General features: G+C 40.9%; 1 protein-coding gene and 7 non-coding genes across 8 annotated transcripts in view; 1 reads left to right on the top strand and 7 right to left on the bottom strand.

Annotated features, from left to right (window-relative positions):
- Positions 1–13,003: 13,003 nt before the first annotated feature.
- On the bottom strand, positions 13,004–13,078 carry Trnas-cga (transfer RNA serine (anticodon CGA)). The gene has a single exon. It is a non-coding gene; the product is annotated as a tRNA-Ser (tRNA).
- Positions 13,079–13,303: 225 nt separating this feature from the next.
- Positions 13,304–13,378, bottom strand: Trnas-cga (transfer RNA serine (anticodon CGA)). Its single transcript has one exon. It is a non-coding gene; the product is annotated as a tRNA-Ser (tRNA).
- A 225-nt stretch (positions 13,379–13,603) lies between these two features.
- On the bottom strand, positions 13,604–13,678 carry Trnas-cga (transfer RNA serine (anticodon CGA)). Its single transcript has one exon. It is a non-coding gene; the product is annotated as a tRNA-Ser (tRNA).
- A 225-nt stretch (positions 13,679–13,903) lies between these two features.
- Positions 13,904–13,978, bottom strand: Trnas-cga (transfer RNA serine (anticodon CGA)). The gene has a single exon. It is a non-coding gene; the product is annotated as a tRNA-Ser (tRNA).
- A 225-nt stretch (positions 13,979–14,203) lies between these two features.
- Positions 14,204–14,278, bottom strand: Trnas-cga (transfer RNA serine (anticodon CGA)). The gene has a single exon. It is a non-coding gene; the product is annotated as a tRNA-Ser (tRNA).
- A 225-nt stretch (positions 14,279–14,503) lies between these two features.
- Positions 14,504–14,578, bottom strand: Trnas-cga (transfer RNA serine (anticodon CGA)). The gene has a single exon. It is a non-coding gene; the product is annotated as a tRNA-Ser (tRNA).
- A 78-nt stretch (positions 14,579–14,656) lies between these two features.
- Trnas-cga (transfer RNA serine (anticodon CGA)) lies at positions 14,657–14,731 on the top strand. The gene has a single exon. It is a non-coding gene; the product is annotated as a tRNA-Ser (tRNA).
- A 10,738-nt stretch (positions 14,732–25,469) lies between these two features.
- LOC126267345 (esterase OVCA2) overlaps positions 25,470–26,111 on the bottom strand; it is a 37,875-nt gene continuing 37,233 nt past the window's right edge. The window contains exon 5 of the mRNA XM_049972468.1: positions 25,470–25,725. Within this exon, the coding sequence (XP_049828425.1) occupies positions 25,523–25,725 (203 nt within the window). The 3' untranslated portion in view covers positions 25,470–25,522. The remainder of the gene's footprint in view (positions 25,726–26,111) is intronic.

Below are 26,111 nucleotides of genomic sequence, written 5' to 3'. Positions count from 1 at the left end.
TTAGTTAGGTTTAGGTAGTTCTAAGTGCTAGGGGACTGATGACCACAGATGTTTAGTACCATAGTGCTCAGAGCCATTTGAACCATTTTGAACATAAGCTGGTCATGCGTCTGTTGTTCCGAGTACAAAATGGCTGTCCAGGGTAAAATGATACACCAGTTACTTGGGTATAATGAAACAGTGGGTCATTTTACCCATATATGGAGTGCCATTTTACCCTGGCAAATAAATCGTATATTTTTAATGTTTATTGTTGTGTTTAGTACGTATTAAAATTAATTAGAATACTAAAAACAACAAAACACTGTTAATAAGATAATGAAATTATACATCGTAAAAGTTTTATATACAGAAAAGTTTGTAGGCTTAGGCTATAACTGTTGGCTGATAGTAATTGAAGCAATTTAATAAAATCATACGGCTAACTTTAAGTATGCTGTCTATGCGTAATACTGAGCTTCTTTTCAGCACAAATGGTTGGAATCTACAAGAGAGAGACAGATCGTCAGTCATGGAGCGAAGACTCAATGAAACAAGCTATTCAAGCTATTGAAAGAAAAGATATGGGATGTCTAAAAGCTTCAAAGACATTTGGTGTTCCAAAAGCTACGTTACGTCGAAGAGTTATGGGAAAAAACAAACGTATCACTGGAGCTGACAAAGGCTGGGGACGATTCATCCCTACATTTTCTAAGAGACTTGAAACATTTCTGGTCGTCCATATAAAAGATTTAGAATCCCGAATGTTTGGTCTTACATGTAACGATATACGAAAATTAGCTTTCAGTTAGCAGAGCAAAGTAGAATACCTCACAGATTCAGCAAAACATATGAATTGGCAGGCTGGGATTGGTTTAGGGGATTTCGAAAGAGAAATCCAGACATTTCTCTCAGAAAACCAGAGCCCACTTCAGCAGCTAGAGCCCCAGTCTTTTAACAAACCGCAAGTAGAAAACTATTTTTAACATTGTTGAACAAACATTACAGAAAAATAATATCGATCCCGCTAGAGCATGGAATGTTGACGAATAAGCACTTTTAACAGTGCAGAAACCTCAAAAAGTGTTTGCAGCAACTGGTAAAAAACAATTTGGGACAATCACCAGTGCAGAGAGAGGACAGCATGTTACTGTTGTAGGCTGCATGAGTTCATCAGGAAACTTTATCCCGCCAATTCTACTTTTTCCAAGGAAAAGATGAATGCACGAGCTTTTAGATGGCGCACCTACAGGATCACTTGGGTTGTCTAGTGAGTCTGGCTGGATGACGGGAGATTCATTTCTCACTTGGCTTAAACATTTTCAAAACTATGCAAATGGAAGCAAAGATAACAAGGTTTTATTACTATTAGATGGACATAGTACGCATAAAGGCTTACAAGTAGTCACTTACGCGAGAGAAAACGTAATAATTATGATTTCTTTTCCTCCTCATTGCACACACAAGCTGCAACCTCTAGACGTATGTTTCTATGGTCTCCTGAAGACTTAATATGATAAGTACGCCACAATGTGGTAAAAATATCATCCTGGAAAAGTCATAACTCAATTTCAGTTAGCTGAAATATTTTGTGAGGCATATGGGAAAATTGCTACTATTATTAATGCCGTAAGTGGTTTCCGGAAAATCGGAATTGGCCATTCAACCCAGAAATATTTCCGGAGCACGAATTTTTGCCTTCTTTAGTAACAAACATTGATGAAGAGCGCGAAGAGACTGGCAATGGAGAAGTTACAGTGGAGAATATAGTTGAGCCAACACATTCAGAAGAACAACGTATCCAGAATGACTAGACTTCAAAAGAAGACGTTACACTTCCATACGGTTCTAATGAAAATAGTGAGAATAGTCCAGATACCTTTCTACCAGGTCTAAGGGAAACATACTGTTCCGAGACATAACATATTCGAGTTTCACGACAGGATATATTACCAGTCCCATCAGCTTCTGGATCTTATGTTCGAAGCAAAGGAAAACGAGATGGTTCCCAAATTTTAACCAGTAGCCCGTACCTATTAAATTTACAAGCATCGGTTGCGGGAAAGCGACAACTAGAAGAGAGAAAAGCGGGAAGAAATGCAAAAAGACAGCTGACATTCAGGGATGAAAGTGAAGACGAAGCAGATATTTTGGGTGGAGATGCCAACGAGGACGATGCGCCTTGTATTTACTGCAATTACCTCTTTAGTCGTTCTAAGCCTAGGGAGACTTGGCTGCAGTGTGTAAAATGTGCCATGTGGGCACATGCTGAATGCGCAGGTCCTCTTATGACAGCTTAAAGATTTGTATATGACAAATGCAAAGACTGAATACTTTATAACATGATATTTTTACTAGGGTAAAATGACCTACATGTGTTTCATTTTACTCCCAGTACCAAGCGAGGTGGCGCAGTGGTTAGCACACTGGACTCCCATTCGGGAGGACGACGGTTCAATCCCGTCTCCGGCCATCCTGATTCAGTTTTTCCGTGATTTCCCTAAATCGCTTCAGGCAAATGCCGGGATGGTTCCTTTGAAAGGGCACGGCCGGTTTCCTTCCCCATCCTTCCCTCACCCGAGCTTGCGCTACGTCTCTAATGACCTCGTTGTCGGCGGGACGTTAAACACTAATCTCCTTCTCCTTCCTTTACTCCCAGTAACTAGGGTAAAATGAAACACTGATATAATTATGCACTGCTAATTTTCTGCAAAAAATATTTTCTTTTTTAAAATATCTTTTGTACTAAAACATGTGTTTGTTAGTTATCTTCGTGTTTGCAACTTTGTACATACAAATAAATATCGAGTACAGAGTCAGTTTTGCTTAGGGTGTGCTATTTTAGGCCAAACTAGGAATCAGAATTAATGCAGTCTACATCTCAAAGAGACACAATGACCTAGAGGTATGATACTGAATTACTAATAAGTAAACAATATAAAAAGTTGCCCAAAACCGACCAAGCGAAAAAGATGCCTGGAGGAATAATTGCCAATTGCTTGAAGTATTTGAGGTACATTGTAGCTTGATGTAAAGCTTTCAACAACCGGAATGTTGGTTTGAACACCACAGTGCTTTACTAGGCATGGTGCTGTTGCCTTCCTCCGACCTTTGAACAGACATACGCAGCCCTTTAAGGGCGAGATACACTTTAACCTGGACTACGAACCATTGTGCACCTTGGGATTTTTCACATCGAGAAACGTTGCCAGTGGTGAAAGATGTGATAAGTGACAGATTAAAATATTCCTGTGATCGGTATCGAACCCGTGGATTTGTAGTCTGGTACGTTCACACTGAGCCACTCCGACGCAGAAATTACAAGACGATTATCTAAGAATCCCCACCGAGCTGCGGATCATCATTAACGAATGGATTTCCCCGGGAGATGGCTGTTGACCTGTGTGCTAGAAGATACAGTCCCAGAGCTGTTGCTGACGACAAAACAAACACATTATAAGTGATCAGTGTTCGCAGCTATGGCAGACCGGAGCCACACTGTCTGCTCTTAATGCTTCTGTTATCTTCGGCCACTGAGCTGTTTCATCAAGCCTTTACAGACAAAGCACCTGCACCGACCGCAGTCTGAAATATTTGTTAATATGTGGGAGCCACTTTTCGTAGTGCGTTTTATTTTACTGAGGTTCCTCTTCTCCTGGATTCATGTTCATTTGGTTTTATCTCATTCTGAATTTATCATTAGCATCATCTACTATTGACAATGGCTTCTTATTCTTACCACGATTTCTTCTTCGACAGAAACCAATTTCCCTCTGTCATCAATTTCCTTTAAAGCTGCGTCATTAGTAATTAAAAAAAAAAAGTTGTGACACAACGTCGTGCAAGAGTCTTGCAGCAATTACATGAACTCTGAGCTATTACTTTTTTAAACTGCAGCCCGCCATCAGTTGAGCTCCAAAGTCAACAATGTAATTACGTGACACAATATGATGTATTTAAGCGTTTAATACCGGTATTATGTTATAACTAATGATGGGCTACGCCCGAAACGCGTCAGCAGGGGCGGTAAAAATTTTAACGGCGAGTGATCTGTTTATTTCAGCGACCTAATAATGTGGTGATATAAGAAGTGCTCAGAGATTATAATAGTTTTTCTTTCTACCCAGAACGTGTTTGTTATCTTCATCCTACCCTTTTTCCCACAGGTTCAGATTTGTTCTTTCCTATTCGCCAGGAGTCAACGATTCACAGCCATCGTTTACAACGCTCCAAATGAACGACTTGACATTATTTCTTCTTTTCCATATTATAGAGGCTGCTTGTAGACAAATTACTTTTAGGTCTGTATGCTTGTTTAATGATTGCGGTACTTATTTTGGCATCTGTCAGACTTTCTGTCATCAGCAAATGTACAATCCAAAACTCTTTTACCTCTTCCACAAGTGTGTGGTTCCAATATTCTAATGTTGGGTATTAAATCATTGTTTAGTTTTTAAAACGGCGTGGTTTTTGTTTCATTTGTATTAAAATTTGGCTAATGGTTGGTTAAGACACCCACCAGTATCAGTAACATGTAATTCATGACATTTCCTGGATTTATCATTAGTTTATTTGTATCGACATGTCAACTTTAGTGTAAAAAGGCAAAGTCTTATATGCAATCTGCCTGCAAAATGCACAGCTTGCACGTTCCGATTGTCTGTGCGATGCCAGAGATGGTGAAGCACAATGACTGTGTACAAGATGGTTTTGGAAACCTCAAAATAACCACAAAGGGTCAAGATTTGTTTGAATCATAGACAGTGTCATGGAAGTACTGAAAAACATGAAAAAGAAGAAGGCTGAAGGCAGGTATCGACTATCCCGCACATCATTCAACGGCTTGTGCAGTATCTATATAGATGTATTCTTCAAGAACCAGTATTATGTGAGGAATTTAGGAATATACTAAAGCCCCCTGATACATTTCTCTGCTGTAGGGACAATGAAGACAAGACAAGACAAGACTAATCCAATGCACAGTGGCATTTAAACTGTTATTCTTCCTGAACACACTCCATACATGAACGGAATATGAAGAAATCCTAATATGTGGTACAATGGGAAGTACCCCCTGTCATGCACTTTGCAGGGGTTTGCAGAGTGTGACTGGTAGATCTACGTAGGCCAACATGCCAGAAATGGTTATTATCTTCGCTGCACATCTCCAGTTTGGTTTACCCCAGTCCCACAAATCAGCACTCTAAGTGTTTACTGTAGGAGCAGGTCAACAGATATTAGAACAAATCTTGCTCACCACTCCTAAGGAGACAGATATTGTACTTATTTTGCTCCCACCTGCTCTTTACTATAAAGACAGTATCAGTGCACTGCTGTGACTGACAGGTATCACAAGTGAAGATGTCACGATCTGCCTACAATTTCTTAAAAACAGTATTTAATTATTTTCTTCCAAGAATCTACCTCAGCATTATAATTTTATCTTGCAAATCTCTAAGAACTTCTCACAGACACACCAATGATAACATTTGCAGCAAACAGTCCAATTACAAGAGTCACAAAATACACATATAAAATATGCATATGCTGTAGAGCTATGATTTATGCACAGGCCAAAGACTAGGATATATCAGGTGGCTTGTGTAAGAAAATTCTAATTTACAGATACGCTGGAACATTCTGTAGTATTTAGAATTTTCAGTATGTAATTATTTTACAGCCCTTTGATTTTCAAATCTGATTTTATATATTTTCCAACCTGTGGAGAGGGCAAAGGCAGTTATTAACATTATCACTAGGTACTGTAGTATCTAGTACCTAATTTCATATCAATAACTGCCATTTATTAAACAGTATTTTAATCAATACTGCTGGCACATGATAAATGACTATTTTATTCAAATGGTCTGCTTGTCTGTTTTTTGTGGATAGATAATGCCATCTGTAATAAAAATAATGCAGAAAGTTGTGCTTAGTAATTCAACCAATATAAACAAAATTCTGACTGGAGAGAAATCACATATGGGATTCCCCAAGGCTCAACATCACACCCACATTGTTCCTTCATACATGTAAATGATCTTCTGTCTAACACATAAAAAGCAGAATTAGCTTTTTTTTGCAAATGACACTATTATTGTAATCAATCCAAACACCCATACAGTAACAGAACATTGATAAACAATGTTCTTAAAAGTATCATTGACACTCTTTCTGTGAATTGTGTCATCCGCAACTTTAAAAAGAGATGACATATTCCATTCTGCACATCTAGGGGCATTACATCAGTACAACACATGGTGAGGAAATAATAAATATGGTGGAAACTTTAAAATTCTTAGGTGTACACATCAATGAGAATTTAAACTGGTGAAAGCACACTTTGAAACCCCTAAAACAAATTCGTTTGGCCACATTTGTACGACAAATCATTGCAAATCTTGTGAGAGAAAAATCAGTAAGTTGACATATTTTGATTCAATAATGTCATAAGGAATAGGCTAATGTTTGGGGAAAACTCATTGTGAAAAAACCAGGTCTTCATTGCTCAAAAAAGTGCTGTAAGAACAACATGTGTTGCTCACTCACAATCATCTTTTAGACATTTGTTTAAAGAGTTGGGCCTTAACTATTGCTTCACAGTGCATTTATTACCTCATGAAGTTTGTAAATAATCCACTACAGGTCAAAAGGAAAGTTATGTCTGTAATTACGAAACCAGAAGGAAAAATTACATTCATTACTCCACATTAAGGTTGGCTTTTGCACAAAAAGGGTTGCCCCAATACTTCAACTAATATTTTTGATCACTTAACCAGTGATGTAAAATGTCTGACAACAGCAAATTAAAATTTGAAAATAGAGTGAAAAAGTTTTACCTTGACAACTCCTCCTATTCTGCAGAATTTCTATTACTGTAATGTGTAAAAAGTGGTAGGCAGGTGTTTATATATATAAAAGAAAGAAACTTCCACATGGGAAAAATATATTAAAAACAAAGATTCCAAGACTTACCAAGCGGGAAAGCGCCGGTAGATAGGCACAATGAATAAAACACACAAACACACACACAGAATTTCGAGCTTTCGCAATCGGCGGCTGCTTTGTCAGGAAAGAGGGAAGGAAAAGGAAAGATGAAAGGATGTGGGTTTTAAGGGAGAGGGTAAGGAGTCATTCCAATCCCGGGAGCGGAAAGACTTACCTTAGGGGGAAAAAAGGATAGGTATGTACTCGTGTACACACACACACACGCATATCCATACATACATACACAGACACAAGCAGTGCAATGGAGCACTTCCTTTCACGCCGATCACCTGCCACCCTACCTAAAACCTCTTTCCTCGTCACCTTAGCCAGCTTCATCCTGACCCACAATTTCTTCACTTTTGAAGGCCAGACATACCAACAATTAAAGGGAACAGCCATGGGTACCAGGATGGCCCCCTCGTATGCCAACCTATTTATGGGTCACTTAGAGGAAGCCTTCTTGGTTACCCAAGCCTGCCAACCCAAAGTTTGGTACAGATTTATTGATGACATTTTCATGATCTGGACTCACAGTGAAGAGCAACTCCAGAATTTCCTCTCCAACCTCAACTCCTTTGGTTCCATCAGATTCACCTGGTCCTACTCCAAATCCCATGCCACTTTCCTTGACGTTGACCTCCATCTGTCCAATGGCCAGCTTCACACATCCATCCACATCAAACCCACCAACAAGCAACAGTACCTCCATTATGACAGCTGCCACCCATTCCATATCAAACGGTCCCTTCCCTACAGCCTAGGCCTTCGTGGCAAACGAATCTCCTCCAGTCCTGAATTCCTGGACCATTACACCAACAACCTGAAAACAGCTTTAGCATCCTGCAACTACCCTCCCGACCTGGTACAGAAGCAGATAACCAGAGCCACTTCCTCATCCCCTCAAACCCAGAACCTCTCACAGAACAACCCCAAAAGTGCCCCACTTGTGACAGGATAATTCCCGGGACTGGATCAGACTCTGAATGTGGCTCTCCAGCAGGGATACGACTTCCTACAATCCTGCCCCGAAATGAGATCCATCCTTCATGAAATCCTCCCCACTCCACCAAGAGTGTCTTTCCGCCATCCACCTAATCTTCGTAACCTTTTGGTTCATCCCTATGAAATCCCCAAACCACCTTCCCTACCCTCTGGCTCCTACCCTTGCAACCGCCCCCGGTATAAAACCTGCCCTATGCACCCTACCACCACCACCTACTCCAGTCCTGTAACCCGGAAGGTGTACACGATCAAAGGCAGAGCCACGTGTGAAAGCACCCACGTGATTTACCAACTGATCTGCCTACACTGTGACGCTTTCTATGTGGGAATGACCAGCAACAAACCGTCCATTTGCATGAATGGACACAGGCAGACAGTGCTTGTTGGTAATGAGGATCACCCTGTGGCTAAACATGCCTTGGTGCACGGCCAGCACATCTTGGCACAGTGTTACACCGTCCGAGTTATCTGGATACTTCCCACCAACACCAACCTATCCTAACTCCAGAGATGGGAACTTGCCCTTCAATATATCCTCTCTTCTCGTTATCCACCAGGCCTCAATCTCCACTAATTTCAAGTTGCCGCCACTCATACCTCACCTGTCATTCAACATCATCTTTGCCTCCACACTTCCGCCTTGACTTACATCTCTGCCCATACTCTTTGCCTTAAAATATGTCTGCTTGTGTCTGTGTATGTATGGATGGATATGCGTGTGTGTGTGCGCGCGAGTATATACCTATCCTTTTTCCCCCTAAGGTAAGTCTTTCCGCTCCTGGGATTGGAATGACTCCTTACCCTCTCCCTTAAAACCCACATCCTTTCATCTTTCCTTTTCCTTCCCTCTTTCCTGACGAAGCAGCCGCAGGTTGTGAAAGCTCGAAATTCTGTGTGTGTGTTTTATTCATTGTGCCTATCTACCGGCGCTTTCCCACTTGGTAAGTCTTGGAGTATATATATATAACACACACTCAGAAAGAAAGAAAGACAGAGAGATACAGGGCTAACGTTAATAAAACTGAAACATTGCAGGGACGAATTCCTGATCAGAAATGGAGGAAAAAAAGGTCCTATGAAGGGTCTGGAAATGCATTGTTGCCATGATAGCTGGCACTGACGAATGACAGTTTCTTTGACAATGTGCCATGTATTCCTTGTGTGTTACAGTCTATGTGATTGATGCAGCATCTTGTAAGCTGTAGACTGGTCTGGTATTCATGTCAGGAACATGCCCAGTTGGTGTTTGTGTATGGCCAAGCACATGGAAACGGTGAGAGACAGCATGGCTATACCAAAACAAATACCCTCACAGACACCAAACTCATAACACAACATTTCAAGCACTTTTTAGGCATTTGTGTGATCATGGGTCCTTTCAGACAGATAAATGTGCAGGGGAAGTGGTGGACTGTGCATACACCAGATTTGGAGGACCGGGTTCCACAGGATATTGAGACAAACCTGAAGACAAACTCCACCTGCAATCCCCTGGAGGTCACGAACATTTGTTGTGACGTGGATGCGATGCAGATCTGTACACTGTTCCAGGACAGTTTGTTGTCATTGCACACACACTGTCCATTTCTTGACACATGTTCATAGAACCTTTATCCTGCATTTCCAGTCATGAACCCATCCCTGCAATTTGTTGGTTTTATTAATGTTCATCGTTTGTGTGTGTGTGTGTGTGTGTGTGTGTGTGTGTGTGTGTGTGTGTGTGTGTGTGTGTGATGTATCATGCAAAATGATCCATGGAACATGAAACTAACTAACTAATTTACTGAGAATCATGTCAATGTGTGGAGGGGTGCTGTCTGTAATTTTCCTGACCCTTTTGCTCCTCTTACATTACGAATCTGAAACAATCATGCCTACAATCAGGATATCTATTCTTATGCTGTATCTAATGTACATCCACAGTCTTAATTTCTCTGCAGCAAGGGGCCTTTCAGGCCCAGAGTTTTGTAATTCAAACTGTAGCCAATTGATTTATCGGAGAATAGCCAGTATCTCAGAGTAATGTTACAGTTTTACTTCATCATTATACACTTGCAAAGATAGAATATTCCTGAGTTTTCTTTCTCTCAATTGCAACAAGACTGAAGACCACAAGAGCTGCAGTGAGAACTCTCAATCTGATTTCATTATCATAACACTATAATGCCTTACTAGTCCTCACTGACATCTCCTAGGTATAGGTCCAGACTCATCTACCTAGTTTTCTCACCAGTTTATCCAACTGGTACATGCTCTAAACACCTCTGTGTTGAAGTAGATTCCAATATTGAATTTACACATATATACCTACAGGGTAAACAACCTAGTAATAGTCAATATTGAAATAAAACTCAATAAGATGAAGAATAAACATGTGAAACACAAATTCAAATTATTGCTTCAACAGTCCCTTTTCACATCGGGTTTTTAACTGCAATTACAAGTTTTGAGATTCACAGACAGATGTTTGGGTAGTTGTTATCTTACTCCAAATAGGAGACACTATTTTAATACAGAATAGTGTCTCTTGAACCAATCTCCATGGCTAATCTGTCGAAGTTTCTGAGTGCCTGAGCACCTCCAGGGATTTTTTATGACTTGAAGAACAAGAATGATAGTCATTCAGCTCCATAAGTACAGTGAGGAGATACTGGAAGACGAGCAGCTCAGTTTCAGAAAAATGGCTATAATGACCAAGACAGTTTTGTGCTGATCACATGACTCCCCACTACTGCCATATAATGGCACTGAACAATGCAAAGGACCAAAGCACCATTGAGGTTAATTTAGTTCAGTCTCACCTGAACTCCTGAGTAACCGCTTTAGTAGAGTTGAAGCAGCTTTTTCTGTATTAGATGATCACCCAAACTATAAAGTCACTCCTCCCCTTCCTCCTGTTTGAAATAAGATCTATATCTTATTTTTTGCATAGCTTCACACTAAATTTAGCCTCATAAATCCATCAGATTCATTAAAGCCATTTGAATCCCCTCATATTAACGCCCACTCCACAACTACTTACCCAAATTCATCATCATTCAAAAAAAAATTAAACATCGTTACCTGGAAAAAAGGAAGGGATGCAGTGTATAATCACTAGTTCAAATATAGTGTGGAAGGAACAACACAGAAAATGGAGAAAGACTTTAACAACGTAGAAAATGGAGAAAGATTTCAGTGAATGAACTAATGTGCAAGAGGGTGCGTTAAAATTGCTAATGTTTGCATGTGAGAATCCTTCTGCCCTAAACCGCAGAAGACCTAAATGGATCCCGTAGAATGGAGAAGTGACTAAAATACATATCAAATGTAATGTACTTTAAGAACAAATGTAAAACAACCACTGTTTGTTTACTGAAAAGAAAAAAAAAGATGACTTACATAGTTTAATGGGTTATGTTATTAAGAGACATTAAGTTGTGGTCTATTCAAATCTGCAGTTTCTAGGTTAGGAATATATTTATTTATAATATCCCAACTTCAGATTATTTTGATTCTGTAATTACTGCCTGCTTTCATGGATTGTTGAGGCAGTTATAGATATTAAGTCACGTTCTGTTCTAATTATTAATTAACAATACTCCACCTTCAGTACCAGTTTTTATTTTCATATTACTGTCCTAGTCCTACAACTACATTTTCAAGGATTGTATAGACATAATGGCTATTACATCTGCTATAGTTTTCCATATAACAGTAACAGAATAAACAGCTGTCAACTTCAACAAGGAAACTGTCTCAGATGAGGTTAATGAGAGAAATACTAGAGAAATGAGAGTGATAAGGTATTGTAACATATACCTGTGTTTGACCACATACAATTCATCTTCTGCATTTGTGAAAAACCTCCACATTTGTACTTTCATTATGAATAATTTAAAGCTTTTCCCGACTCAGGTGATGCATACTTAATCTATGTTACACTGGTGTGACAGAGTACCAAATTTCATTTTATTTCCATTTACAGATTGTGGAAGTAAAATTAAAAAAATATAAAAAATTCTTAGAGAAGGGGCTGTTAACAATTTTAGTTTTACATTCTTACATATTATACACAAGATAAAACTTGTTTATTAACATACAGTATGATTTGAAACACTCATTAGAATTTACTGCTTTCACTGCTATGTATATAATGTATACTTGCTGAAATTCTATCATAGTAATAACTTCATATTATTCTATGCACCAAATGAAATGAAACTGAAAGTGACACTGAGTATGATCTGAGGGTTGGTGGGAGGGAAGGGGGGGGGGGGGGGGCAGGTTGTAGGAGGTAGGTAGTGAAATGGAGACAGAAGGATGTATTTATGATCAGGACAGGGATAAGAAAATTGTATTCATTTCTTCTTGTCATGCTGTTGTTTCAAGAGACAGTAATATGTTGTATTTTCTATCTGTCTGTCCATTGATCATGCCAGTGGGCTGGAACATCTTTTGTCTATTTCTAGTGCCTCTAGTATATTGATGTCACATTGGGGCAGACCTTTATTGATATCTGGAAGGCTGTGTTTGCTGTCAAAGGTGAGTTGCCATTGCAGATCTATGTTGCACATTTAAATGTACAGCTGACAAGTTCATTACAGTATATGGCAAATAATGAGCCTGCTCCACATGGATGCTGTGCCTGCCAGTATTTACTTTTGGCCAGAGAAAGACATAGCAAGAAAACAGTGAGCAACAGACGTATTCATTTTCAGCCTGTTTAATTCTGATTTAAGTCTGTACAAGTGTAAAAATTGTCGATTCAGTTTAAGGGCTTGTTTTATTTAAAACTTCAAAACACATGACACACAGACACACACACACACACACACACACACACACAAAGGCCTTGTTGGCCGAAAGTTTATTTTGTGACAGTCTTTTTATTGCACCTACCTACAACTCAGCATCTCTACTATATGGTGAGTTGCAGCTCTCCTTTCACAATATTGTTACATTCTGTCATGGATTTTTCATTGTTGGATTTAAAACTTAGATATGCAAAGCAAAACAATAATCATAAAACTTCCTGGCAGATTAAAACTGTGTGCCCGACCGAGACTCGAACTCGGGACCTTTGCCTTTCGCGGGCAAGTGCTCTACCAACTGAGCTACCGAAGCACGACTCACGTCCGGTACTCACAGCTTTACTTCTGCCAGTATCCGTCTCCTACCTTCCAAACTTTACAGAAGCTCTTCTGCGAAACTTGCAGAACTAGCACTTCTGAAAGAAAGGATACTGCGGAGACATGGCTTAGCCACAGCCTGGGGGATGTTTCCAGAATGAGATTTTCACTCTGCAGCGGAGTGTGCGCTGATATGAAACTTCCTGGCAGATTAAAACTGTGTGCCCGACCGAGACTCGAACTCGGGACCTTTGCCTTTCGCGGGCAAGTGCTCTACCAACTGAGCTACCGAAGCACGACTCACGTCCGGTACTCACAGCTTTACTTCTGCCAGTATCCGTCTCCTACCTTCCAAACTTTACAGAAGCTCTTCTGCGAAACTTGCAGAACTAGCACTTCTGAAAGAAAGGATACTGCGGAGACATGGCTTAGCCACAGCCTGGGGGATGTTTCCAGAATGAGATTTTCACTCTGCAGCGGAGTGTGCGCTGATATGAAACTTCCTGGCAGATTAAAACTGTGTGCCCGACCGAGACTCGAACTCGGGACCTTTGCCTTTCGCGGGCAAGTGCTCTACCAACTGAGCTACCGAAGCACGACTCACGTCCGGTACTCACAGCTTTACTTCTGCCAGTATCCGTCTCCTACCTTCCAAACTTTACAGAAGCTCTTCTGCGAAACTTGCAGAACTAGCACTTCTGAAAGAAAGGATACTGCGGAGACATGGCTTAGCCACAGCCTGGGGGATGTTTCCAGAATGAGATTTTCACTCTGCAGCGGAGTGTGCGCTGATATGAAACTTCCTGGCAGATTAAAACTGTGTGCCCGACCGAGACTCGAACTCGGGACCTTTGCCTTTCGCGGGCAAGTGCTCTACCAACTGAGCTACCGAAGCACGACTCACGTCCGGTACTCACAGCTTTACTTCTGCCAGTATCCGTCTCCTACCTTCCAAACTTTACAGAAGCTCTTCTGCGAAACTTGCAGAACTAGCACTTCTGAAAGAAAGGATACTGCGGAGACATGGCTTAGCCACAGCCTGGGGGATGTTTCCAGAATGAGATTTTCACTCTGCAGCGGAGTGTGCGCTGATATGAAACTTCCTGGCAGATTAAAACTGTGTGCCCGACCGAGACTCGAACTCGGGACCTTTGCCTTTCGCGGGCAAGTGCTCTACCAACTGAGCTACCGAAGCACGACTCACGTCCGGTACTCACAGCTTTACTTCTGCCAGTATCCGTCTCCTACCTTCCAAACTTTACAGAAGCTCTTCTGCGAAACTTGCAGAACTAGCACTTCTGAAAGAAAGGATACTGCGGAGACATGGCTTAGCCACAGCCTGGGGGATGTTTCCAGAATGAGATTTTCACTCTGCAGCGGAGTGTGCGCTGATATGAAACTTCCTGGCAGATTAAAACTGTGTGCCCGACCGAGACTCGAACTCGGGACCTTTGCCTTTCGCGGGCAAGTGCTCTACCAACTGAGCTACCGAAGCACGACTCACGTCCGGTACTCACAGCTTTACTTCTGCGGATACTGGCAGAAGTAAAGCTGTGAGTACCGGACGTGAGTCGTGCTTCGGTAGCTCAGTTGGTAGAGCACTTGCCCGCGAAAGGCAAAGGTCCCGAGTTCGAGTCTCGGTCGGGCACACAGTTTTAATCTGCCAGGAAGTTTCATATCAGCGCACACTCCGCTGCAGAGTGAAAATCTCATTCTGGGAATAATCATAAAGATAACAATAATTTTTGAAAGCAATAATTTGAAGTGTATCTCTTGTTAAATAGTTCTCTGTTTATTCAAATGCTAAGGCAAATAAATGTGTAAAATATCTTTCAACCACTTAGCGTCTTACCACCACCAGCTCCATGGTCCCTGCCATTTCAGGAATACTGAAATATTTAATAGTTTTAGTGTTGTTTCATTTCTATTTTCTTCCTCTTTCATGTTTTTAAGGAGGTGATCAACTGTGGATGGTGTATACCTATGGATTTTTAATCACCAAATTCATGCTATGCCATTGGATGTTCACTTTCCTATTATGTAATGAAATTAGAATTATATTTTAATACGTTCAGCTGCTACGGGGACAGGTGAAAATGTGTGCCCTGACGAGGACTCGAATCTGGGATCTCCTGCTTATGTGGTAGATGCTCTATCCATATGAGCGACCGCGGGCACAGAGGATAGCGCAACTGCAGGGACTATCTCGCACACACCTCCTGCGAGACCCACATTCTTACCTTGTAGGTCCGCACACTACATTCGTAGTGTCCCACCCCAGCACACTCATTATTCGTGGAAGACATTCTTACCAAGTCCCGTAAGAGTTCAGGGAATATGTGTGTATCCGCACAGAAGGAGGTCATGGTCGATGTTACCAGAACCATATACTTACATGGATATGGTGTCTGTTCTTTCGGACATCTCTGAAAGAACAGACACCATATCCGTATAAGTACATATTATGTAATGGGTCATACTTTGTAAATCATCTTTTTACTTTCATTCTTTTGACTACAGAACCAATGGTAGTTTTATGTTTCTATGTGAAGCAGCCACCAGAAAGATCGCGGGAGGCGTACTTTGGCACGGCGCGTCACAGACAGTAGTTGGCGCAAGTAAAGTCCCGTCCACCAGAAGGCACGCGAGAATTCACGTGACCTCTGCCAGCGGAGCAACAACTACTCAGGCAGCACGGGCCGTGTCCGGTCAGTTCACATTGGGCATGCCTATCAGACAGTTCCTGGTCTACACTATGTGAAGTGCGACAGAAATGTGAATCGTGTTACTACACTATGTTACACTGGTATATATTTAAGACACACATAAAAGTAACTGCACAGTCAAAACTGTGCTATGGGGTATGGCAGATTGTTATCATTCAGAAAACAACACAGCATTGCCAGCATGATGTTATTAAATACTGTCATGGAACAGTGTGTGTTTCTGAAGCAATACGTTTGCAGCATAACACTGTATGGATATGAAATGTGGACTGTGTAAGCACCGTAGAATAAGAAGCTGGAGGCAATGAAAATGTGATGCTTAAGAAAGTGTTAAAGAATAGGTGGACAGATATGATGTCATAATTCTGTTCGGTTAATGCGGTACTATCATTAGAATTCAGCACCATTTCCAGATTACTCAGAAACCAAGGGTTTTCCAGGGGAATTTCCTCTTTTGCCTGTGTGCTCTTAGGGGCAGCTTAGCAGTTTGTGTCAAAAACAAATCACTGTAAAGATGGTAGTAATATGAAGTTAGAGCCATTCTATACATACCAAGTGTGTGTTTATCTACAGTACATTTATTAACAGTGATATGTGTGTGTATTGTATGAAAAACTCACTCATTTAACCAGTGATGAACTTGATTGAATGTGATCACAGGAGAAACAGAGAAGAAATATAACTCTCCTGAGACTACAATTTGTAAGGTAATCTGCCAGGAACAGTACATTTAAGCAATCCAGTAGCTAGAACTAAAAGCTAGGCACAGAAGATACAAAAAAACATTAAAAATGTGTAAATCAAAGATTGAACAAAACCAAAACACACAAATACTGAAGAGCCAAAGAAACTGGTACAACTGCCTAATCTATTGTAGGTTCACTGCTAGCACACAGAAGTGCCGCAACACGATGTGGCATGGACTTGACTAATGTGTGAAGTAGAGCTGTCCATAAATCCGTAGGAGTATGAGGGGGAGTGGGGGCTTGTCTCTTCTGAACAGCACATTGCAAGGAATCCCAGATATACTTAATAATGTGCATGTCTGGGGAGCTTGGTGGCCAATGTAAGTGTTTTAACTCACAGGGGTGTTTCTGGAGTCACTCTATAGCAATTCTAGATGTGTGGGGTGTCACATTGTCCTGCTAGAATTGCCAAATTCCATCGGAATGCACACTGGACATGAATGGATGCAGGTGATCAGACAGGATGCTAACATCTGTGTCACCTGTCAGAATCGTATCTAGACGTATCAGAGGTCCCATATAACTTCAAATGAACATGCCCCACATCATTACAGAGTCTTCTCCAGCTCGAACAGTCCTCTGATGACATGCTGGGTCCATGGGTTCATGAGGTTGTCTCCATACCTGCACATGTCCATGTACTCAATATATAATCTGAAATGGCAACATGTTTCCAGTCACCATGTTGACAGGTCCAGGCAAAGCGTAAAGCTTTGTGTCTTGCAGTCATCAAGGGTACACGAGTGGGCCTTCGGCTCCAAAGGCCCATATTGACGAAGTTTTGTTGAACGTTTCAGTGCTGATACTTGCTGATGGCCCAGCACTGAAATCTGTGACAATTTGTGGAAGAGTTTCAATTCTGTCACGCTGAATAATTCTCTTTGGTCGTTGTTGGTCCCATTCGTGGAGGATCTTTTTCCGGCCACAGCGATGTCGGAGATCTAATTTTTTACCGGGTTCACGATATTCACGGTACACTCATGAAATGGTCATACGGAAAAAACACCTCTTCATCGCTGCCTCGGAGATGCTTGTGCACTAACTGTAACTCCATGTTCAAAGTCACTTGCATCTCAATAACTTGTCATTGTAGCAGCAGTAACAATTGTGCATCACATTTGTTGTCTTATATAGGTGTTGCTGACCGCATCGCCATATTCTGCCTGTTTACATATCACTGTATTATACACATGCCTATACCAGTTTTCTTTGGCATTCAGTGTAATATAGCTACCTATCCTTATCCACATCTCAATATGAGTCGTGCACTTTAAAATTACGACAGGTTATGGCCACAGTGCTTTAACATTAAGTGTCAGAAATACCTTACGTTCTACAACAGTCAGTGAAGGAGAAAACAATTCTGAATGATGGAACCATCTATGAAAATCATTCACTGATTCAGCATTGAGAGGCAAGAGATATCTTGGAACACAGGTTTGGAACATGTTATGATGAACTGGGTGTAGAAAAAAGGAACAAAGATGAGAGAGACTTGTTCATCATTTTCACGCTGGTCGAAGGCAGCTATCTAGAGACAACTGGTACTCTTAAACTAACAAAGAAAGCGTGAGAGAAGCTCAAGAAGATACACTGCAACAATGGCATACTCCACACTATATACAAGAAGAGAGACTTGGTAAATTTGAAGATGGAAGAAGATGCGACTATGGATGACTATGTGATGAAGATGCTGGCTGCCAACAGATTAGTATAGTGAGGGAGCTTCACATTTGATGATGAAACATGCTTCTTGGGCTGCCTCTGAAGAAGAATGAAGGGCACATTGCAAGTTTAGAATGAGATGAAGATGGAGTGACCACTGACATTATCAACAACAGGTTACATGAGAAATCTCTCTCTCTCTCTCTCTCTCTCTCTCTCTCTCTCTCTCTCTCTCTCTCTGTGTGTGTGTGTGTGTGTGTGTGTGTGTGTGTGTGTGTGTGTGTGTGTGTGTGTGTGTTGTCAGATATATCCAACAAAACGGATACCACACATATATATCGTAATATCTATGAGCGTAGATGGTTCTTGACCTGTCAGCTATATATGATAGAATGGACACCACACATATATCTACAAGCATGCACACTAGACCCAAACTCCTATGGAACTCGCAAAAATGATGCGAGCAAAGGGTTAATGGACAGTGGACGCTACAAGAGTGTGACAAGTTGAGAATTTGGGTAAGATGAAAAGCATATCTGGATGGCCGAGGTAGCTAAGGTGACGCTAGTGTAAAGCAGGAAATCCGAATTCAAGTCCCAATCCAGCATAAATTTTCACTTGCCACCACTGAATTTACTTCAGCACCCAATTGCACATGCTGTATTAATTTTTCTTAAAAACTCATATAAGAGAAGTGCCTGAAACCAGAGTCCAAATCCACCAAAAGTCATGAAGAAGCCAAAGCATATGCATCACAACATAGAAGTCAGAAACAACATAAGTTTGTGAGGAGCCATAACAAACATCACAAACAAAACCAAGAAGATGAAAATAACACATTCAGCAGAACCAGTCTCTCTTTTTCCTACGGTGAAGTGGACCACATCGCCAGAGAGTGCCCACAGTTCTGTGTAAAAGAAGCTAAGGCTGTGCTGAGCAAGCAGAATTTTCCCAAGAACCCACACGTGTGCCAGCTCAATAGTGCTGAAAGTGATACATACATTGTAAACTGACCCAGTGCAAGTGCGATGGACAATGATGGAAATAGTGGCTATGACAGTGTCCAAACATGGAGGAGATGCTAATTGAAAGGTGTTGGTTCTGGATTCAGGAGCATCTCAAGAGATACTACAGGACTTAAAGATGGGTAACTTTAGATAAGTAAAATTGGCTCATGGGGAATTTACTATAGTGACTGGTAAGAGAAGAGTTATCATGAAAGCAGTAAAATCATGTCATTGTAAGTCAATCCAATTAACAATGTGCTTCTGGTGAAAGAACTTGATGGGAACTTGTCTGTAAACAGATGGGCAAGAAAGGAACGTGTATTAGATTCAAAAACAGTGACATTAGTGTGCCTATTGGTCACACGGAAGTACTGAAATGGTTGTGATAAAGCAGTGATGTCTGTTTAGTGTACTGTAAATATTACAAAGTGAATAATAGTACAGTGGTGCCCCAGAGCCACAAAAACCATGAACAAGTGGAAAATGAAGCCACAGCCAGATAGGCACAAGTTTTTTGGCACCACAGACTTGGACACAGAGAACCTTTACCCAAATCCTGTGGACGACTAAGTATGAAGAAGGATGTGTAGTGTGTGTGCAAGGAAAATCCCAGAGACAGCTTTTCAAACCAAGCCACGCTACAAGTAAACATGTTCTAGAACTGGTAAATAAGATATAGGTTATATTACACAGATTTCCTTGGTTGGAGCACATTATTATGTTACTTACCTGGATAACTCAAGATATCATGAGTGAAAGTGTTAAAGCAGAAAACTCATGTGTCTGAGTCTACAGGAGATTCAGGTACATGCAAAGTTTCCAACAGGAGAATGAGACCAAAGACATCAACAGCAAATTTGAAGAGTTGTTCAAGGAAGAGGGCATATTACATCAGAAAAGCACAGTTTACTCCAGCATGAGGTATTCCAAGGTGGTGTGCCCAACACATGCTACACCTGAAATAGATGCCCAACAAGATTACTTTCTGTAAAAATCCCATATGAAGTCTGGAAGCAGAAAGAACGTGTTAAAGAAGATTTGAAAACTACACAGCCTGGACAAGTGTATCGAAATCTGATAGACTTGGGGACTGAACATAAGAATTTGTGTACCTTTTCAAGTGGAAGCAGGATAAAATAATGTCATCTGTAAAGCCTTGGACAGAGAAAAATCCTTTTGAGAAGATATATCATTTTTGACAATAGAGTATCCCCTCTGAAGGCTATGGTAAGCAAAGAACTGTGTCTTCCTGGGGAAGTAAACATGAAGCAGAGTACAATAGCTGAGCCACAAAGCAATGATGTGAAACAACACAGCATGTATGCAGTGCAGTTCAGCTTTTCAGTTCTATCAAAAGGTGGTGACAACACACTTCCAAGGAACGCAGAGCCAGTAGCAGATGACGCAGCTGAGTCAACAACTGTTCAAGGAGACCCGATCTGAGATGTTGGGTACTCTGTCTCATGACTGTTATTATTATTTCCACTTCCGTTTCATGCTGGGCACTCCATAATTGGTCCACGCTGTGTCGTGTGTTCTGTCTGCGGTCCATGCTTGCCAGATGCAGCTACATTAGCCCTCTCTCATCGCTGGTGTTCCGACTGCCGTCAGCGCCCGGCCTGGCTGTCTTCTGAAGTCTAGTTCATGATCTGGGGTGTGTCAGATCTGGTCTCTAATGTCCGACACATCTGAATTTGTTCAACTGCTCCTCTGGGTGATAACACAGGTGCCACTAAGATAACGAAGAAAAAAGGTGTGTCAGAAAGTACCCAACATTTCTGGGTCAGTCAGACTGTCAGGCAGACTGTCTTAGATGGCTTTCTTAAGTGTGTGTCAACTGATGACAATGTAGCAGACATTTTAACTAAAGATCTCAACAGTATTAAAAGCGAGAGATTCAGAGACTTGTGAGGACTGAAGTAAGTGTTACTTCCCGTTGGACTACCTGCCACTTTAGTTTTGCTTGATTTGTGTTCTTAGTTTTAGTACTGGAATTTAGCAGTGTAAAACTATTAAGTTATTCTCTTCAGATGTCTACCGAGAAGTGTGGCTATTCCATTTGATTAATGCAGTGACCATCATTTGAATTCAGCACTGTTTCTAGAGCACTCAGAAACCATGGGATTTCCAGCTGATATATCACTTTCTGCATGTGTTCATTGGGACAGCTTAGTAGTTCGTCTCAAAAATATCTCAATGAAAAGACAATAATATGACATTAGGGGCTTTCTATAAACTGTAAGTGTGTGTTTATCTGCAATACATTTATTAACAGTGGTGATACAAGTATTATAAACAAACCACCTATCATTATTCATGTCTTAATACACATTGGGCACTTTCAAATTACAACATAAATATGAAATTAAGAGATACTAGAAGTTAAAATACGGAAACAAATTTATAGGATTCTTGCTGTAAGAAAAGACAAGTTAATGCGATATGTTAAGCATACCATGATAAGTTAACTGACATGAGCAATAGAAAGGAAAAATTGTAGAACAGACATAGACAATACATTGACCAGAGTAAATACATGATGGGTATAAAATGTATTTGGAGATGAAACTTTAGCATACTTCAAAAATTGTATAAAACCAATCAAAACACAAATTACATGTGAAAGCTGAGAGAGCTTTTAATAAATTGTTGGCTTCAGACAATGTTTTATGTAGAGAGAGATGATGATATTTCATATCTGCAGCTGTTTTTCTCAGTTAAAGGAGTTACCATCAACATTTTCTTTTCTAATCTTAGGTAAATTTAAAAAGAAGTATACACAAAACAGCAAAACCCAACATTATTCATTTCAGTTCCAACTGTTATAAAAACTTCCCGACATGATGTGCCCTTCTTGGGAGTTTCTGAAATATTCATTTTCCATGGGAAAATTTCCACTCACATCAGCAATAAATTTATCAGTTTTGCTGTATACAGCCTTCTAAAAGCCTTGTGTGTGTGTGTTTGGTTCATTGTGCCTGTCTGCCGGCGCTTTCCCGCTTGGTAAGTCTTGGAATCTTTGTTATATGAAAGAAACTTCCACATGGGAAAAATATATTAAAAACAAAAATTCCAAGACTTACCAAGCGGGAAAGCGCCGGCAGACAGGCACATGAACAAAACACACAAACACACACACAGAATTACGAGCTTTCGCAACTGGCAGTTGCTTCGTCAGGAAAGAGGGAAGGAGAGGGAAAAATGAAAGGATGTGGGTTTTAAGGGAGAGGGTAAGGAGTCATTCCAATCCCGGGAGCGGACAGACTTCCCTTAGTGGAAAAAAAGGACAGGTGTACACTCACACACACACACACACACATATCCATCTGCACATACACAGACACAAGCAGACATATTTAAAGGCAAAGAGTAAGGGCAGAGATGTCAGTCGAGGCGGAAGTACAGAGGCAAAGAAGTTGTTGAAAGACAGGTGAGGTATGAGCGGCGGCAACTTGAAATTAGCGGAGGTTGAGGCTTGGCGGATATCGAGAAGGGAGGATATACTGAAGGGCGAGTTCCCATCTCCGGAGTTCGGATAGGTTGGTGTTGGTGGGAAGTATCCAGATAACTCGGACGGTGTAACACTGTGCCAAGATGTGCTGGCCGTGCATCAAGGCATGTTTAGCCACAGGGTGATCCTCATTACCAACAAACACTGTCTGCCTGTGTCCATTCATGCGAATGGACAGTTTGTTGCTGGTCATTCCCACATAGAAAGCGTCACAGTGTAGGCAGGTCAGTTGGTAAATCACGTGGGTGCTTTCACACGTGGCTCTCCCTTTGATCGTGTACACCTTCCGGGTCACAGGACTGGAGTAGGTGGTGGTGGGAGGGTGCATAGGACAGGTTTTACACCGGGGGCGGTTGCAAGGGTAGGAGCCAGAGGGTAGGGGAGGTGGTTTGGGGATTTCATAGGGATGAACCAAGAGGTTACGAAGGTTAGGTGGACGGCGGAAAGACACTCTTGGTGGAGTGGGGAGGATTTCATGAAGGATGGATCTCATTTCGGGGCAGGATTTTAGGAAGTCGTATCCCTGCTGGAGAGCCACATTCAAGGTCTGATCCAGTCCCGGGAAGTATTCTGTTACAAGTGGGGCACTTTTGGGGTTCTTCTGTGAGAGGTTCTGGGTTTGAGGGGATGAGGAAGTGGCTCTGGTTATCTGCTTCTGTACCAGGTTGGGAGGGTAGTTGCGGGATGCGAAAGCTGTTTTCAGGTTGTTGGTGTAATGGTCGAGGGATTCAGGACTGGAGCAGATTCGTTTGCCACGAAGGCCTAGGCTGCTCCAGTCCTGCTCCTAAATAGCAGCAACAACTCCACTGTCAAACATAATCTAACTGTTTATGTGGCAGCTGTATGAATCAAGTATGCTGTTCCCACAAAAACCCAGTTTGTGATAGATGTCTGCTTGAGAACAGCCATTTTCTTAAGATGCTATGTGGATAATATGACACTGCTGAAATGACATGGACAATAGCAGATTTTTATAGGCACGGTATGAGGGAATGGGTGCTTATTGTAGTCAGAAGATAGGAACACAAGGGTTACGAGGACTCACGTACCTCTCCCAATTCATTCTTAACCTGTCTCTTCCTCTTTTTCCTATTCAGTTTTTGCATCGCCTCTTGCCTGCACTCTTGGAGGAGGCCTACCTTGCTGCCCTCTTGGTATGACTCCGCTCCCTTTTTAAATTGCTTTACATTCAAAATCTGCTACAAGTTAAATCATCATAATTCTCATTCCACTACACCTAAATTAAACAGTTGTCACCACTTCTACGGGAGTCTTTCCCTTACAGCCTCGCCACCTGTGGATGCCGCAGCTGCAATGGAAAGCAGGAATTGCCAAAATATGCCAATAACCTTACCTGAGCCTTTACTGACAGACAATATCCTGTCCTGCTCATCCTTAAACGTATCTCCAATGCCATCTCTTCCAATGACGAAAGTAAAATTGTTAACCAGCCACTGACCAGCTCTCCTCTAATCACCCATTATAACCCTGGCCTTGAAAAACTGAACCAAAAACTTCAGCAATGGTTCCAATACATCTCCCTATGCCCTAAGATGAGAAACATTCTTCCCAAAATTCTACCTCTATCACCCAAAGCAGTGTTTTGCTGCCCACCCAATCTACGGAATATTCTTGTTCATCCCCATTCCAATCCTGCTCCCAGTCCTGCACCACATGGGTCATTCCCTTGAGGATGACCCAAGTGCAAAACCTGTCCCACACACACATCAAACATCTCTTACCACAGTCCAGCCACAGGCATTTCCTACCCATTAAAAGACAGAGATGAAAGCAGCCATATTATGCATCAGCTAAGCTGTAATTACTGTGCAGCATTCTATATGGCCATAACAGGTACCCAACTGTTTACTCGCATGAATGTCCAGAACCAAACCATGGAAAACTGCAAACTTGACCATCCAGTTGCCAAACATGCTGCACACGACCAAAGTCTGTCAACCTGACACATGGTTACATTTTGCATAATGTGTAACTCCTTGCCAAATATGTTCTCACTTTCTGACACTGCAAAAATCGGTCATTCCATGGCAGACATGTTTTTTTTTTCCAACAACAAAAAAATAGTTTACCCTGCTTATGTAGCTCAAGTGTCTCTTCAGGGAGACAGCCACAATCAATGAGAAAGTACTCATAGCAATGAATAATTACACAAAGCAAGCATACTAATAGCCATAAAATTAACAATAGCCTCTGTAGATTTCACACTTTTCACTAATTTGAAAGTTGCTTAGCTTACACTCCCTCCATTACTTACTTTAAGCACAAATTTATTTATGGGACAAAATAAAAACCATTTAAGAAGTCTTCTTTGTATTTAAAAGTGAAACATTGTATTTAAAAACAGAATAATATTAAGTACTATTACAGAGCCAGATACATTGTTTAATTTACATTCCAAATCAGCTCATGGAAAGACGACAATTTTACTGTTCCAGACAGCCAGTTTTGCACCCGATATGCGACCTGCACACATCAGTTTTTACTGTGATTGAAAGACTCTGAAACAAACCAGAAGAAGGGGTAAATGGTGTAACAATTATTATCTGTCATAACTATGAAAGAATTAGTTCAAGTTTTCTACAAATAATTAAATTCCAGCAGGATGAATATGTTATAAATATTTCAACACAACATTTTGTTGAACACCCCCAAGTTTCTACTTCAGATATGATTTACTTTATCGCATTTTCAACCAAAAGAATAATTACCTGCAATAGTTTCACTTAATAGAACAATGCTGCTTTTCCTCAGAATGCAGCAGCTATGTTTCACTGTCCTCTGATTCATCATTACATCCACTCACTGACTCATTTTCTTCACATTCCTCTTCTTCCATGACTTCCCAGATGCCTTCTTCAAGGAACTTAATGTACACATCTTTTCCAGATGCTGGTACATAATGACCACCAGAATGCACCATTTTTATCGGATTTAAGTAGTAAGATGTCAGTTCCTCACTCATTTCTTGTAAAACAGAGGAAAGTTTAACATTACTTATTTGATAAAAGTGAAATTAAGTAATGATTGAACACAAACAATTTTAACAGAGAAAAATTTTAATCCAACCTTGTTGCAAGGAAAAAAACAATAAGAGTGATGAAAGAGCATAGAAAACTGAAAAATAGTTGAGACTTTCAAATTAACCAAGCCATGGCAGTGAATTTCATTTTTGGCTTGCAGGTCAGAGACTTGTTTAATAGGACAAACACCTAACTTTTAAAAAAAGCAAAAATGAAATGCAAAGATTTCTAAAATTTTAGACAGGTAACATTACTTTGGCCCAGCTGTAAATAGTCAGTCTGTTGTGGTGCAACAAGTCATACTGTCTAAATAATTTGCTCACACGTGCA

This window comes from Schistocerca gregaria, chromosome 4, assembly GCF_023897955.1.
Source record: "Schistocerca gregaria isolate iqSchGreg1 chromosome 4, iqSchGreg1.2, whole genome shotgun sequence".
NCBI classification, from domain to species: Eukaryota; Metazoa; Arthropoda; class Insecta; order Orthoptera; family Acrididae; genus Schistocerca; species Schistocerca gregaria.
Note: the sequence above shows the minus strand (reverse complement) of the source record. Positions and strands in the feature narration are given on the sequence as shown.